General features: G+C 51.0%; 2 protein-coding genes across 5 annotated transcripts in view; one reads left to right on the forward strand and one right to left on the reverse strand.

The window, feature by feature from the left end:
• Positions 1 to 6377, reverse strand: part of RAB6A (RAB6A, member RAS oncogene family) — a 177519-nt gene extending 171142 nt beyond the window's left edge. Inside the window, exon 1 of one of the 4 annotated variants that reach the window (XM_069969580.1) lies at positions 6143 to 6377. In XM_069969580.1, coding sequence (XP_069825681.1) covers positions 6143 to 6212 — 70 coding nt within the window. In that variant the 5' untranslated portion in view covers positions 6213 to 6377. The remainder of the gene's footprint in view (positions 1 to 6142) is intronic. The other 3 variants (XM_069969579.1, XM_069969582.1, XM_069969581.1) reach the window with 3 other exon arrangements.
• A 101-nt stretch (positions 6378 to 6478) lies between these two features.
• Positions 6479 to 14471, forward strand: MRPL48 (mitochondrial ribosomal protein L48). Its single transcript, XM_069969583.1, has 9 exons — positions 6479 to 6508; positions 11086 to 11181; positions 11270 to 11322; positions 12827 to 12867; positions 13009 to 13094; positions 13203 to 13372; positions 13775 to 13877; positions 13953 to 14042; positions 14194 to 14471. The coding sequence occupies exons 3-9, from the start codon at positions 11270 to 11272 to the stop codon at positions 14266 to 14268; spliced, it is 618 nt and encodes a 205-aa protein (XP_069825684.1). The 5' UTR covers positions 6479 to 6508; positions 11086 to 11181; the 3' UTR covers positions 14269 to 14471.
• Positions 14472 to 16010: the final 1539 nt, after the last annotated feature.

Raw genomic sequence — 16010 nt, forward strand, 5'->3', positions numbered from 1 at the left:
CTGGAGGAGACGGGAGGAGGATCAGACAATGAGCTGGAGGAGACGGGAGGAGGATCAGACAATGAGCTGGAGGAGACGGGAGGAGGATCAGACAATGAGCTGGAGGAGACGGGAGGAGGATCAGACAATGAGCTGGAGGAGACGGGAGGAGGATCAGACAATGAGCTGGAGGAGACGGGAGGAGGATCAGACAATGAGCTGGAGGAGACGGGAGGAGGATCAGACAATGAGCTGGAGGAGACGGGAGGAGGATCAGACAATGAGCTGGAGGAGACGGGAGGAGGATCAGACAATGAGCTGGAGGAGACGGGAGGAGGATCAGACAATGAGCTGGAGGAGACGGGAGGAGGATCAGACAATGAGCTGGAGGAGACGGGAGGAGGATCAGACAATGAGCTGGAGGAGACGGGAGGAGGATCAGACAATGAGCTGGAGGAGACGGGAGGAGGATCAGACAATGAGCTGGAGGAGACGGGAGGAGGATCAGACAATGAGCTGGAGGAGACGGGAGGAGGATCAGACAATGAGCTGGAGGAGACGGGAGGAGGATCAGACAATGAGCTGGAGGAGACGGGAGGAGGATCAGACAATGAGCTGGAGGAGACGGGAGGAGGATCAGACAATGAGCTGGAGGAGACGGGAGGAGGATCAGACAATGAGCTGGAGGAGACGGGAGGAGGATCAGACAATGAGCTGGAGGAGACGGGAGGAGGATCAGACAATGAGCTGGAGGAGACGGGAGGAGGATCAGACAATGAGCTGGAGGAGACGGGAGGAGGATCAGACAATGAGCTGGAGGAGACGGGAGGAGGATCAGACAATGAGCTGGAGGAGACGGGAGGAGGATCAGACAATGAGCTGGAGGAGACGGGAGGAGGATGGGAATGGGGGTGTTCTGGTAGATGGGGGATGGGTTTGGGGGTGACTGGAGAGCACAGGGCATAGCAAGAGGAGGAAGGCAGAGATTATATAGGTCACAGAAAAAGAATTACCAGTGTAATATATTAATAAGGAAAATGGGCGATGGAATACAGGTGACAGGAGGATTGTGGCTAATACTAAGGTGACAGGAGGATTGTGGCTAATACTAAGGTGACAGGAGGATTGTGGCTAATACTAAGGTGACAGGAGGAGCTGCAGGGGATGGCAAGTGACAGGAGTGGAATGAGATGTGAAGGTTAGAGGGGAGTATTGGGGTGATACAGGACAGTAGTGGGGTGTAGGGGGTGACTATAGAACATTATCTGGGTGTAGGGGGTGACTATAGAACATTATCTGGGTGTAGGGGGTGACTATAGAACATTATCTGGGTGTAGGGGGTGACTATAGAACATTATCTGGGTGTAGGGGGCGACACAGGACAGTAGTCGGGTGTACGGGGCGACACAGGACAGTAGTCGGGTGTACGGGGCGACACAGGACAGTAGTCGGGTGTACGGGGCGACACAGGACAGTAGTCGGGTGTACGGGGCGACACAGGACAGTAGTCGGGTTGTACGGGGCGACACAGGACAGTAGTCGGGTGTACGGGGCGACACAGGACAGTAGTCGGGTGTACGGGGCGACACAGGACAGTAGTCGGGTGTACGGGGCGACACAGGACAGTAGTCGGGTGTACGGGGCGACACAGGACAGTAGTCGGGTGTACGGGGCGACACAGGACAGTAGTCGGGTGTACGGGGCGACACAGGACAGTAGTCGGGTGTACGGGGCGACACAGGACAGTAGTCGGGTGTACGGGGCGACACAGGACAGTAGTCGGGTGTACGGGGCGACACAGGACAGTAGTCGGGTGTACGGGGCGACACAGGACAGTAGTCGGGTGTACGGGGCGACACAGGACAGTAGTCGGGTGTACGGGGCGACACAGGACAGTAGTCGGGTGTACGGGGCGACACAGGACAGTAGTCGGGTGTACGGGGCGACACAGGACAGTAGTCGGGTGTACGGGGCGACACAGGACAGTAGTCGGGTGTACGGGGCGACACAGGACAGTAGTCGGGTGTACGGGGCGACACAGGACAGTAGTCGGGTGTACGGGGCGACACAGGACAGTAGTCGGGTGTAAGGGGGCGACACAGGACAGTAGTCGGGTGTACGGGGCGACACAGGACAGTAGTCGGGTGTACGGGGCGACACAGGACAGTAGTCGGGTGTACGGGGCGACACAGGACAGTAGTCGGGTGTACGGGGCGACACAGGACAGTAGTCGGGTGTACGGGGCGACACAGGACAGTAGTCGGGTGTACGGGGCGACACAGGACAGTAGTCGGGTGTACGGGGCGACACAGGACAGTAGTCGGGTGTACGGGGCGACACAGGACAGTAGTTGGGGTGTATGGGGTGATACAGGACAGTATTGGGGTGTATGGGGTGATACAGGACAGTATTCGGGTGTACGGGGCGACACAGGACAGTAGTCGGGTGTACGGGGCGACACAGGACAGTAGTCGGGTGTACGGGGCGACACAGGACAGTAGTCGGGTGTACGGGGCGACACAGGACAGTAGTCGGGTGTACGGGGCGACACAGGACAGTAGTCGGGTGTACGGGGCGACACAGGACAGTAGTCGGGTGTACGGGGCGACACAGGACAGTAGTCGGGTGTACGGGGCGACACAGGACAGTAGTCGGGTGTACGGGGCGACACAGGACAGTAGTCGGGTGTACGGGGCGACACAGGACAGTAGTCGGGTGTACGGGGCGACACAGGACAGTAGTCGGGTGTACGGGGCGACACAGGACAGTAGTCGGGTGTACGGGGCGACACAGGACAGTAGTCGGGTGTACGGGGCGACACAGGACAGTAGTCGGGTGTACGGGGCGACACAGGACAGTAGTCGGGTGTACGGGGCGACACAGGACAGTAGTCGGGTGTACGGGGCGACACAGGACAGTAGTCGGGTGTACGGGGCGACACAGGACAGTAGTCGGGTGTACGGGGCGACACAGGACAGTAGTCGGGTGTACGGGGCGACACAGGACAGTAGTCGGGTGTACGGGGCGACACAGGACAGTAGTCGGGTGTACGGGGCGACACAGGACAGTAGTCGGGTGTACGGGGCGACACAGGACAGTAGTCGGGTGTACGGGGCGACACAGGACAGTAGTCGGGTGTACGGGGCGACACAGGACAGTAGTCGGGTGTACGGGGCGACACAGGACAGTAGTCGGGTGTACGGGGCGACACAGGACAGTAGTCGGGTGTACGGGGCGACACAGGACAGTAGTCGGGTGTACGGGGCGACACAGGACAGTAGTCGGGTGTACGGGGCGACACAGGACAGTAGTCGGGTGTACGGGGCGACACAGGACAGTAGTCGGGTGTACGGGGCGACACAGGACAGTAGTCGGGTGTACGGGGCGACACAGGACAGTAGTCGGGTGTACGGGGCGACACAGGACAGTAGTCGGGTGTACGGGGCGACACAGGACAGTAGTCGGGTGTACGGGGCGACACAGGACAGTAGTCGGGTGTACGGGGCGACACAGGACAGTAGTCGGGTGTACGGGGCGACACAGGACAGTAGTCGGGTGTACGGGGCGACACAGGACAGTAGTCGGGTGTACGGGGCGACACAGGACAGTAGTCGGGTGTACGGGGCGACACAGGACAGTAGTCGGGTGTACGGGGCGACACAGGACAGTAGTCGGGTGTACGGGGCGACACAGGACAGTAGTCGGGTGTACGGGGCGACACAGGACAGTAGTCGGGTGTACGGGGCGACACAGGACAGTAGTCGGGTGTACGGGGCGACACAGGACAGTAGTCGGGTGTACGGGGCGACACAGGACAGTAGTCGGGTGTACGGGGCGACACAGGACAGTAGTCGGGTGTACGGGGCGACACAGGACAGTAGTCGGGTGTACGGGGCGACACAGGACAGTAGTCGGGTGTACGGGGCGACACAGGACAGTAGTCGGGTGTACGGGGCGACACAGGACAGTAGTCGGGTGTACGGGGCGACACAGGACAGTAGTCGGGTGTACGGGGCGACACAGGACAGTAGTCGGGTGTACGGGGCGACACAGGACAGTAGTCGGGTGTACGGGGCGACACAGGACAGTAGTCGGGTGTACGGGGCGACACAGGACAGTAGTCGGGTGTACGGGGCGACACAGGACAGTAGTCGGGTGTACGGGGCGACACAGGACAGTAGTCGGGTGTACGGGGCGACACAGGACAGTAGTCGGGTGTACGGGGCGACACAGGACAGTAGTCGGGTGTACGGGGCGACACAGGACAGTAGTCGGGTGTACGGGGCGACACAGGACAGTAGTCGGGTGTACGGGGCGACACAGGACAGTAGTCGGGTGTACGGGGTGAGTACAGGACAGTAGTCGGGTGTACGGGGCGACACAGGACAGTAGTCGGGTGTACGGGGCGACACAGGACAGTAGTCGGGTGTACGGGGCGACACAGGACAGTAGTCGGGTGTACGGGGCGACACAGGACAGTAGTCGGGTGTACGAGGGCGGACACAGGACGTAGTTCGGGTGTACGGGGCGACACAGGACAGTAGTCGGGTGTACGGGGCGGCACAGGACAGTAGTCGGGTGTACGGGGCGACACAGGACAGTAGTCGGGTGTACGGGGCGACACAGGACAGTAGTCGGGTGTACGGGGTGAGTACAGGACAGTAGTCGGGTGTACGGGGTGAGTACAGGACAGTAGTCGGGTGTACGGGGTGAGTACAGGACAGTAGTCGGGTGTACGGGGTGAGTACAGGACAGTAGTCGGGTGTACGGGGTGAGTACAGGACAGTAGTCGGGTGTATGGGGTGATACAGGATAGTATTGGGGTGTATGGGGTGATACAGGACAGTAGTCGGGTGTATGGGGTGAGTACAGGACAGTAGTCGGGTGTATGGGGTGAGTACAGGACAGTAGTCGGGTGTATGGGGTGAGTACAGGACAGTAGTCGGGTGTATGGGGTGAGTACAGGACTGTACTCGGGTGTATGGGGTGAGTACAGGACTGTACTCGGGTGTATGGGGTGAGTACAGGACAGTACTCGGGTGTATGGGGGTGAGTACAGGACAGTAGTCGGGTGTATGGGGTGAGTACAGGACAGTAGTCGGGTGTATGGGGTGAGTACAGGACAGTAGTCGGGTGTATGGGGTGAGTACAGGACAGTAGTCGGGTGTATGGGGAGAGTACAGGACAGTAGTCGGGTGTATGGGGTGAGTACAGGACTGTACTCGGGTGTATGGGGTGATACAGGACAGTAGTCGGGTGTATGGGGTGATACAGGACAGTATTGGGGTGTATGGGGTGATACAGGACAGTATTGGGGTGTATGGGGTGATACAGGACAGTATTGGGGTGTATGGGGTGATACAGGACAGTAGTCGGGTGTATGGGGTGAGTACAGGACAGTAGTCGGGTGTATGGGGTGAGTACAGGACAGTAGTCGGGTGTATGGGGTGAGTACAGGACAGTAGTCGGGTGTATGGGGTGAGTACAGGACAGTAGTCGGGTGTATGGGGTGAGTACAGGACAGTAGTCGGGTGTATGGGGTGAGTACAGGACAGTAGTCGGGTGTATGGGGTGAGTACAGGACAGTAGTCGGGTGTATGGGGTGAGTACAGGACAGTAGTCGGGTGTATGGGGTGATACAGGACAGTAGTCGGGTGTATGGGGTGATACAGGACAGTAGTCGGGTGTATGGGGTGAGTACAGGACAGTACTCGGGTGTATGGGGTGAGTACAGGACAGTAGTCGGGTGTATGGGGTGAGTACAGGACAGTATTGGGGTGTATGGGGTGATACAGGACAGTAGTCGGGTGTATGGGGTGATACAGGACAGTACTCGGGTGTATGGGGTGATACAGGACAGTAGTCGGGTGTATGGGGTGATACAGGACAGTACTCGGGTGTATGGGGTGAGTACAGGACAGTATTGGGGTGTATGGGGTGAGTACAGGACAGTATTGGGGTGTATGGGGTGATACAGGACAGTAGTCGGGTGTATGGGGTGATACAGGACAGTACTCGGGTGTATGGGGTGATACAGGACAGTACTCGGGTGTATGGGGTGATACAGGACAGTAGTCGGGTGTATGGGGTGACTATGAGACAATATCGGGGTGTTCTGAGTGACAGGGATCGGTCAGGTGACCCGCTTCTTCCTATAACTCACCGCTCTGCTCTCCCAAGAAGACCAGCTTGAATTTCCTCAGCGGGTTGCCGAAGTCTCCTCCGGAGGACATGATGGCGGAGGCCGGAGCGCTGCAGGATCGGGATGCTGCCGGGGGGAGGCGGGAGGGGGCGCCTGGGGAGCGGGGACGTCGCTGCTGAGAGAAGAGCCGCTTCCCGTGACCTCTCACACACACCTGACACACAGGCCCCGCCCCTACAGCCCGCACACAGCTCAACCCTGCAGCGCTAAACTGCCGGGCCCTGTCTCCACGGCAACCGAACCGGGCAGCCAATAGGAGAGGAGCAAAACCTGCCAATCACGTGACAGAAGGAGGGACTTTGCGTCGTTTGCAGGCGGCCATTACAGGTGTGGCATTAGGCGGCGTACATGGCTACACAATGATACTTATTACCAGACTTCGTCCAAAGGAAATGCAAACAATATCTTACCTGCTAAAGTCCGGGGAAAACATTGCTGGGCAGATTGTATTTGCAATCTTGTAAATGTGTTGTGGCCATTTACTTTCATTTCTCTGTGTTTTTCAGCAGTTTGCTTTATGGCAGCTCTCCTGTGGGCTTGGAACAGACTCCTCATGTATATCAATGATCCCTGGGCCCCCATGGCCCTCTCCCCAGTCCCCTCTCATTGTTCCTTGGTTGGTACTGACCACTACTTACCGGGGACCCCCATAAGACTGTCCGCTGTCTGACCCCGGTGTCTACACATCACTATTCCTTCCATATAACAGTCAGTCTGTCCGCCTGCTCGGATTTCCTGCCTCCGCAACACGGTCACTTTTTCTCTAATGTATTCCGCCATATCAGGCCCCATTGTTACGTGCAGCCCCGTCCGTGGTTTTATTGTTATGGCTGATCAATGCATAGTAGTTGTCTGGAAAGCAATAAGTTGGGTAGCACAGGTGGGGATCTCTGGGGTCATTGAGCTGTATATATATATATATTTATATATCGCATCCTGAAGGACGATTGGTGCCATTAAGGGGGCTGGCAAACTATTGAAGGGGTATTCCACTCAAACATAAATTTTGATATGTTGCTGCCCATGGGGAGACTAACAATTCCTTCTATACTTATTATTATCTATTCAGTCTCCTTCCCCCAGTTCTGAGCTGCTGCTTTCTGCTGAAGACACAAAAATCTGTGTGTGAGCTTTTCTCTCTGTCTCCGCCTCCTCCCCCCTCCCTTCTGAGACGGCTGATGTAAACAAGTCCTTGGCCGGCTTCATCTGCAACTTTGTAGCTTCTTTGTAATGCTGGGAGGGATAATCACAGTGAGTTCATCAGCAACTTAACCTCAGAATAACCCTCCCAGCATTACGAAGAAGCTACAATGTTGCAGATACAGCCAGTTAGGGACTTGTTTACATCAGCCGTCTCAGAAGCAAGGGGGGAGACAGAGAGAAAAGCTCACACACAGATTTTTGTGTCTTCAGCAGAAAGCAGCAGCTCAGAAATGGGGGGAGGAGACGGAATAGATAATAAGTATGGAAGGAATTGTTAGTCTCACCAGTGAGGTTGGCACAATTGTTCTGGTAAGTGTGATAAGAATAAGGCAGCATAGCTGGCAATACGGGGGTAATGTAGCTGGCTTCTTATTAAAGGTTTGCTTTTCCCTATCTGCTGCGGCCCAGTATACAGCCCTATAACACAATATATAGCTATTACCTATCATTTAGCTACAGGAATCAGTAATAGAGAAACAAGAACACAAAACGCCCCAACCAAGATGGCGCCGCGCCCTAGACGGCTACTGCCTGGTGACGTCACGCGCTGGGATCTTAACAAACGCAGTGATAGGTGGATACGCAGGACGCCTGCTATTGGTTACTCGGCCCAGCCTTTTTCGGGTAGCAGGGTAGGGCGTGGTGTCTGACTTCAGAAGGCGGGGTCTGCAGAGGTAGTTAGGTTGCAGCGGGCAGTGCGGACGCCACGTTACTTGCTGTCACTTCCGGATGATGTCATCAGAGATCTTTGCTCCATGAAGTGCCATCATCAGCAGAGGGCGGGGCCGGGCTAAGGGCGGGGTCGGGTCACGTGATGTTTGGGTTATTGTGGCGTGGGCGGTGCTTGTGCTGAAGCTTCTGTGTAGATTGTGGCACATTGCAATAAATATTTCTTATCATTGTGTCTGTCAGTTTCATTTCCTTAAAGGGGAAGTCTGGTATTTTCCGATCTGTGCGTCCAAGCTCAAATCTGTCATATCACCTGACGTCATCACTTTCTCATATATTATATACTGGGATAAAAAGACACCCTGCTGTATAGTGTGATGTATCTATATGGTGCAATAGACCACACATAGTCTTCTCCCACTTATAGAATGTATGGAAGCTGGAAACACACCAGGTGACTGAGCCCCTACCTGTTGGCAGTTTCCCATGTTTACATGTGAGGTAACAACGTGTAGCGGTAAACACCCACAGTGCAGGGAGAAAACAGAAGCTTTTGGGAAGTCCTGGACCCTTCATTGGTCACTAATAATATGTGGTCTGGTTGGTCACAACTATAGACAAACACAATGTCACTAAACTAGTAACAGGTGTGTAATAATAGTCCCTGGGGGCATGGAGTGGACGTGCGCGGTCACAGCTCTGCTCGTTCTTTTATGTCGCCAATGAACATTATCCAGTGTGACGCTCAGCAATGAAAAGGGGATAACAGGAGGAAGTGGGAATCCCATATCACCAATGGCTATTACTACCATAGAAGGTGATGGTACTGCTGCAGTATGAGTTACTGTATGATCAATGGCGCTCTCACCATGGAGATAAGAAGGAAGGGGCCACAGCGCTGGTATATAGAAATGTATCTCCTGAGGAGTTGTCCCATCAGAGCCAGGGGGCCACTACACAGGGAAGAACATTAGAGGGGACACTGCACTACACCCCTCTTAAAGGGGTTATCCAGTGCTACAAAAACATGGCCACTTTCTTACCGAGACAGCATGACTCATGTCTCTAGATCAGGTGTGGTTTGCAGTTAAAGGGGTCGGTACTCACTGTATATACTGACAGCAGCTCCCTGTGTACTCACTGTATATACTGACAGCAGCTCCCTGTGTACTCACTGTATATACTGACAGCAGCTCCCTGTGTACTCACTGTATATACTGACAGCAGCTCCTGTACTCACTGTATATACTGACAGCAGCTCCCTGTACTCACTATATATACTGACAGCAGCTCCCTGTACTCACTGTATATACTGACAGCAGCTCCCTGTGTACTCACTGTATATACTGACAGCAGCTCCCTGTACTCACTGTATATACTGACAGCAGCTCCCTGTGTCCCCACTGTATATACTGACAGCAGCTCTCTGTGTACTCACTGTATATACTGACAGCAGCTCCCTGTGTACTCACTGTATATACTGACAGCAGCTGCCTGTGTACTCACTGTATATACTGACAGCGGCTCCCTGTGTACTCACTGTATATACTGACAGCGGCTCCCTGTGTACTCACTGTATATAGTGACAGCAGCTCCCTGTACTCACTGTATATACTGACAGCAGCTCTCTGTGTACTCACTGCATATACTGACAGCAGCTCCCTGTACTCACTGTATATACTGACAGCAGCTGCCAGTGTACTCACTGTATATACTGACAGCAGCTCCCTGTGTACTCACTGTATATACTGACAGCAGCTCCCTTTGTACTCACTGTATATAGTGACAGCAGCTCCCTGTGTACTCACTGTATATACTGACAGCAGCTCCCTGTGTACTCACTGTATATACTGACAGCAGCTGCCTGTGTACTCACTGTATATACTGACAGCAGCTCCCTGTGTACTCACTGTATATACTGACAGCGGCTCCCTGTGTACTCACTGTATATACTGACAGCAGCTCCCTGTGTACTCACTGTATATACTGACAGCAGCTCCCTGTGTACTCACTGTATATACTGACAGCAGCTCCCTGTGTACTCACTGTATATACTGACAGCAGCTCCCTGTGTATACAGTGAGTACACAGGGAGCTGCTGTCAGTATATACAATGAATACACAGGGAGCTGCTGTCAGTATATACAATGAGTACAGTTACTAATACTATACACTGAACTATTTTACTATAAAGTGGCCAACCCCTTTAACCCCTTAACGACATAGGGCGTATATTGACAGTTTCTGCGCTTTTATCTAGATTCGCCCTGCTACCAAAATGACCTAGAAACTGCCCTGGGTCCTATCCTGAATGAAGGGAGCAGTGTACATGGGCGGCCATTCATTCTCTATGGGGCACCATAAGGAGCTGAGTGTTGGCCGTGTACGTGTGATGTTGTTATGTTCCTTCCAGGGACAACTGACCTGTGTTTTTGGGATCGGTTGGGGTTTGGAGGTCGGGAAGACATATGCACACCTCCTATTTAGGTTAATGGGAGTTACGTAAACAGTGCAGCACTGTGGGGAAGAATTTAGAGGGGACACAGCAATAGCACCTCATGATCGGTGGGAAACCCAGTCATATACTAGTCATAACATGAACTTATGGGAAGTATAGCTGAGGGAGAGACAGATGTATGGCTATTATTATTATAGAGCAGGGGTATAGAACCTTGGCTCTCCAGCTGTTGCAAAACTACAACTCCCATCATGCCTGGACAGCCAAAGCTTTAGCTTTGGCTGTCCAGGCATGATGGGTGTTGTAGTTTTGCAACAGCTGGAGAGCCAAGGTTCCCTATCTCTGTTATACAGAACCTGTTGAAGAACTACAACTCCCAGCATGCTGTTGTAGCTCTGTAACGCCTTTAGTGCCATAGTGCAGCGTTTCTACACCCGTGGCCATCCAACTGATGCAAAACTACAACTCCCACCGTGCCCTGACAGATAGAGTTGTAGTTTTGTAACCCTAGAACACAGCCTGATGGTGACAACAAAGAGTTAACAGCCAGGACTTCCTGTTTCCCTGGTTACAGCGGAACCTTCCTGTGAGGGAGTTGCGGGGACGGATTTCAGGGCTGCACATCCTGCGCACTTGCCAATACTGTCCCCCATGTGGTGAGAAGGTGACTGTGAGTACTGTACAGGAGAGGATGAGGGGGGCTGTTGATATTTGGGGGGGTCTCAGGGTGTAATCTCTTGTGTTGTGTACCCCTTTAGATGCTGCCTGTCAGAGGGGGGGCCCTGCTCAGATCCACTGCTGCTCTCTGCAGGTAAGCACTGCTGTGGCACTACAAGGAGCAGCATTCACTATTTATTCCAGTATTAACCCTTTTTTGTCCACAGTTAAACACGTCTGGGTTGAGCGACTTTTTACAGTGGTCGTGAGGTGGCGCTATGTGCACAAAGTCGCAGTCAGGCGCTAATCACAGTGCGGCGTCTATTATTCCAAGGACTCCATAGGGAATCGCAGACATATGACATAGGTTGCCATGGTTGCTGCTTAGCACTACGCCGTAAAGCGACCGGCTGTGCTGGATCTGTAATTGCGGACATGGTATTATTGTGCTGGGACTTGTAGTACATAGATGATGGGGGTAGAAATCTGCAGAAAATGGTGACAGAAAAATTAATTTAAAATAAAAATGTATTTAAAATCTTTTTCTTCATTTACCCGTTCGGTGTGACTGAGCGCTCATGTGTTTGCAATGGCGGGGGCGGGTAAGCAGCTATCGGACTCCAAGGACAGAAGGGTCCGGCAGTGGAAATACATCATCATGATCGTTCCAGGATTGGAATAAACATAGATGCTTTTTTTTTTCTTCTTGAACAGCGCCATCCCTGTTCTCAGGTTGTGTGTGGTATTACAACTAATCTCTCTTCACGTCAATGGAGCTGAGCTGCAATACCCCACACCCAAACGGAAGACAGAAGTTGTTTCTTCCAAAAACAGCGGCACCCCAGGTTGTGTGGAGTATTACAACTCAGATCCCCTCACTTCAATCACCCACTTTTAAAGGGGTAGTTCACAAATTATTATTATTTTTTATTTTTTTTAAAGTGAATATACCATGAGGCCTGGGCTGAAGCCCTGGAGGCGGGAGGAACCCCCCAATCCCTCTATGATGCGGCTCTATTAGAATCAATGGAGCCGCATCATAGAGGGGCGGGGGGGGGTTCTTCCCACTGGGGGTGGGTCAGCCCGCCTCCAGTGCTTCAGCCTGGGCCTGATGGTACATTCACTTTAAATCAACTAGTGCCAGAGATTTTTAAATTATTTCTATTTAAAAATCTCAAGTTTTTTAGTACTTACCAGCTGCTGTATGTCCTGTAGGAAGTGGTGCCACCTCTGACATGGACAGAGGTGTCAGCAGAGAGCACTGTGCCAGACTGGAAAGACTACACCACTTCCTGCAGGACATACAGCAGCTGATAAGTACTGGAAGACTGGAGATTTTTAAATATAAGTAAATTCCAAATCTATATAACTTAATGAAAGCTTTAAGGCAAGGATGGTGAACCTTTGGTCCTCCAGTTTTTAAAAAGCTAGAATTCCCATCATGCCTTGACAGCCAAAGCTTTAGCTTTGGCTGGCAGGCATGATGGGTGTTGTAGTTTTTGCAACAACTGCGGGGCTGAAGGTTCCCCATCCATGATGCAAGTGCAGCGCCTCCACAGGAGACATGAGGAATTGCATGCTGACTGTAGAACATCCAGATAACACTTTACTTTTACAGCCTGTGATGTAATATTGTGCTATCGATGTTTTCTCTGCAGCAGATTCACAGGAAACAATGGCCTCCTGAGCAGTAATACCGGTGAGTAGACTCCGCTCTGTGCTCTAGGAGGGAGTACATCACTCTTAATATAACATTGGGCCAACTTGCTGACTGTTTCCATTACCAATGAGCCCTGGATAGAATGATATCACTGATTCCCCCTCCTCTCTTGCCACTCAGGTCTCCGGATAGAAGACAGAAGATCCTACAAGTCACAGCCCACCCATGGCATCGGCCGCTACAGGTTCCTGTTACCGCCAGAAGTGGTGAGGACGTTGTATACGGGAGATTACATCTTACAGATAAGACCGGGCACCCCGGCCCATTATATCTAGTGCTGAGCTTTATTTAGTGGGTTTTTTTTTATTCTTTAGGACCAAAAGAAAAAAGGCAAGTCACTGAAAAAGGAGATCAAACAAGGCACCGAGTATGAATACGGGACACTAAACTTCCAAGTGTCGGGGTACAACATGCTCTACGTGGAACACTATGCTCAGTACCTGCATAATTTCTTCAACCAGATGTCCATTAAAGTGGAGGAAAGGTGAGATCTGTTATATCATAAGAAACAGTGGAGTCATTACATCCTGTATTACACTCCAGAGCTGCACTCACTATTCTGCTGGTGGGGTCACTGTGTACATACATTACTGATCCTGAGTTACATCCTGTATTATACTCCAGAGCTGCACTCACTATTCTGCTGGTGGGGTCACTGTGTACATACATTACATTACTGATCCTGAGTTACATCCTATACTATACCCCAGAGCTGCACTCACTATTCTGCTGGTGGGGTCACTGTGTACATACATTACATTACTGATCCTAAGTTACATCCTGTATTATACCCCAGAGCTGCACTCACTATTTTGCTACATCCTATAACATTGCTGACTGTCTTAGGGTTCAGCTTCCTGTTATGCCTCTGTGTCTCTTTTTATAGTTATGCAAAACCAACAAAGACCAAAGAAGCGCTGCTCCTGCCAGAAGTGGGGAACAAGATGTTTGTGGACTCTGTTCTCACCATCCATGAGAGGGTTGTCCAGGTCAGTAGAGAGCGCTGCTCTGCAGTAACACCATTCAGTGTTATGGATGCGACTGACGTTCTCTTTGGTTTCCAGGTCAGCAGCCTAAAAGCCACTTTGCTCCCGATTATTATAGAAGTGTTCTCTATGAACCAACCTGAAGGGGTTAACCTGCTGGTTAAAGAGGTAAGAGATTTATTGGTCAGCACCATAGGGCGGTATGGCACCTGTGCACACAGTGGTGTTTTTAGAGTGTACATTAGGACTCCATGTTTGGCCCAGCATCATAGGGGTTGTTATTATACAGATATATAATCACTGTCTGATCTCTCTCCAGCACACAGAGGAGGATTACCTGATGAGATTCAAGACCCGGCCCGATCTGGACAACCTGAGAGCATCGATAAACTGAGACCTCAGAAATTTTACCGCCCAGTAAGGCTGTGCAACTGTGGTTTATACACTGTATCACCATCTGTGTCAGTAACTGTAACAGTAATGGGGTGATCAAATGTCATGTGGCCTCCAGCTGTAAGCGAAGGGTTAAAAATAAAACCGAAAAAAATATGTATTTACAATTAATTTTGTTTTTTATATATAAAATTCTTTGGATGATTTGTGTCCTATGACTGCAGTTATTTACCTACATCATAAACCTTGTGTATAGGGAGCAGTATTATAGTAGTTATATTCCTGTATATAGGAGCAGTATTATAGTAGTTATATTCTTGTATATAGGAGCAGTATTATAGTAGTTATATTCTTGTATATAGGGGGCAGTATTATAGTAGTTATATTCCTGTATATAGGAGCAGTATTATAGTAGTTATATTCCTGTATATAGGAGCAGTATTATAGTAGTTATATTCTTGTATATAGGAGCAGTATTATAGTAGTTATATTCCTGTATATAGGAGCAGTATTATAGTAGTTATATCCCTGTATATAGGAGCAGTATTATAGTAGTTATATTCCTGTATATAGGAGCAGTATTATAGTAGTTATATTCTTGTATATAGGAGTAGTATTATAGTAGTTATATTCTTGTATATAGGGGGCAGTATTATAGTAGTTATATTCCTGTATATAGGGAGCAGTATTATAGTAGTTATATTCCTGTATATAGGGAGCAGTATTATAGTAGTTATATCCTTGTATATAGGAGCAGTATTATAGTAGTTATACACGAACTGGAGAGAATGGAACGGCTGCACATCCCATCTATGGCTGATACTAATGCCGCTAGGCCTATATTAAAAATCAACACCAGAGTGTCTGTATATGAATTGATCAAGCCATATTGCCCCGTGTACCACCGCGCAGGTCCTCTGGTCCACACGGGTCCCTACGCTAACTCCACACCGTGTCGGTCAGCGACCGCCAACCCCGCAAAGCGTGCACGTGCAGGGAAGGGAGGCCATGGAACGGCCCTGCAACCCCAATGTCACAGGACCAGACCCAAAAAGCCCCACCAAAACCCAGCCAGCACCACCGGCGGGGAAGGCTGCCCCCAAACGACACAAGTATGGATATGGTATTACACTCACCATTGCTGCTCTCACAGAATGGGAAAGACATAGGGTCCAGACATGTGAGCATAGGCATATCCTGCTAATTTTGGTCATGTGGGTCTTATAAAGGAGTGCGAGCTGTTCACAAAATTCTGATGTGTTTTTTATTTAGCCTAGCGGCACTAGTATCAGCCATAGGTGTGAGGTGCAGCACTCTTGTTTCTTTCCTGAACCGCATTATAGTAGTTATATTCTTGTATATAGGGGGCAGTATTATAGTAGTTATATTCCTATATATAGGAGCAGTAGTATAGTAGTTATATTCACTGCAGAAAAATTCCAGGATTTTGTTTCTTTTCTGAACGAGAAAAATACTTGCAACATGTTTTTTACACATAGCTTCGGTGGCCAGACCTTAGAGTTGCTTGACGTAAAAGTAGAGGCTTCAGCACAAGGTTTACACACATCGGTTTTTCGTAAAAAAACCGCAGCCAACGCACTTCTCCACTTCAAGAGCTCCCACCCGCCGCAAGTGAAGCAATCCATACCGTATAGTCAGATGCTGCGTTTAAAATGCATTAACAACACCGAAGCGGGTTTTCAGCAGCAAGCCGCCGCTTTAAAATCCCGACTACTCGCCAGG

The sequence above is a fragment of the Dendropsophus ebraccatus genome, chromosome 5, assembly GCF_027789765.1.
Source record: "Dendropsophus ebraccatus isolate aDenEbr1 chromosome 5, aDenEbr1.pat, whole genome shotgun sequence".
Lineage (NCBI taxonomy): Eukaryota > Metazoa > Chordata > Amphibia > Anura > Hylidae > Dendropsophus > Dendropsophus ebraccatus.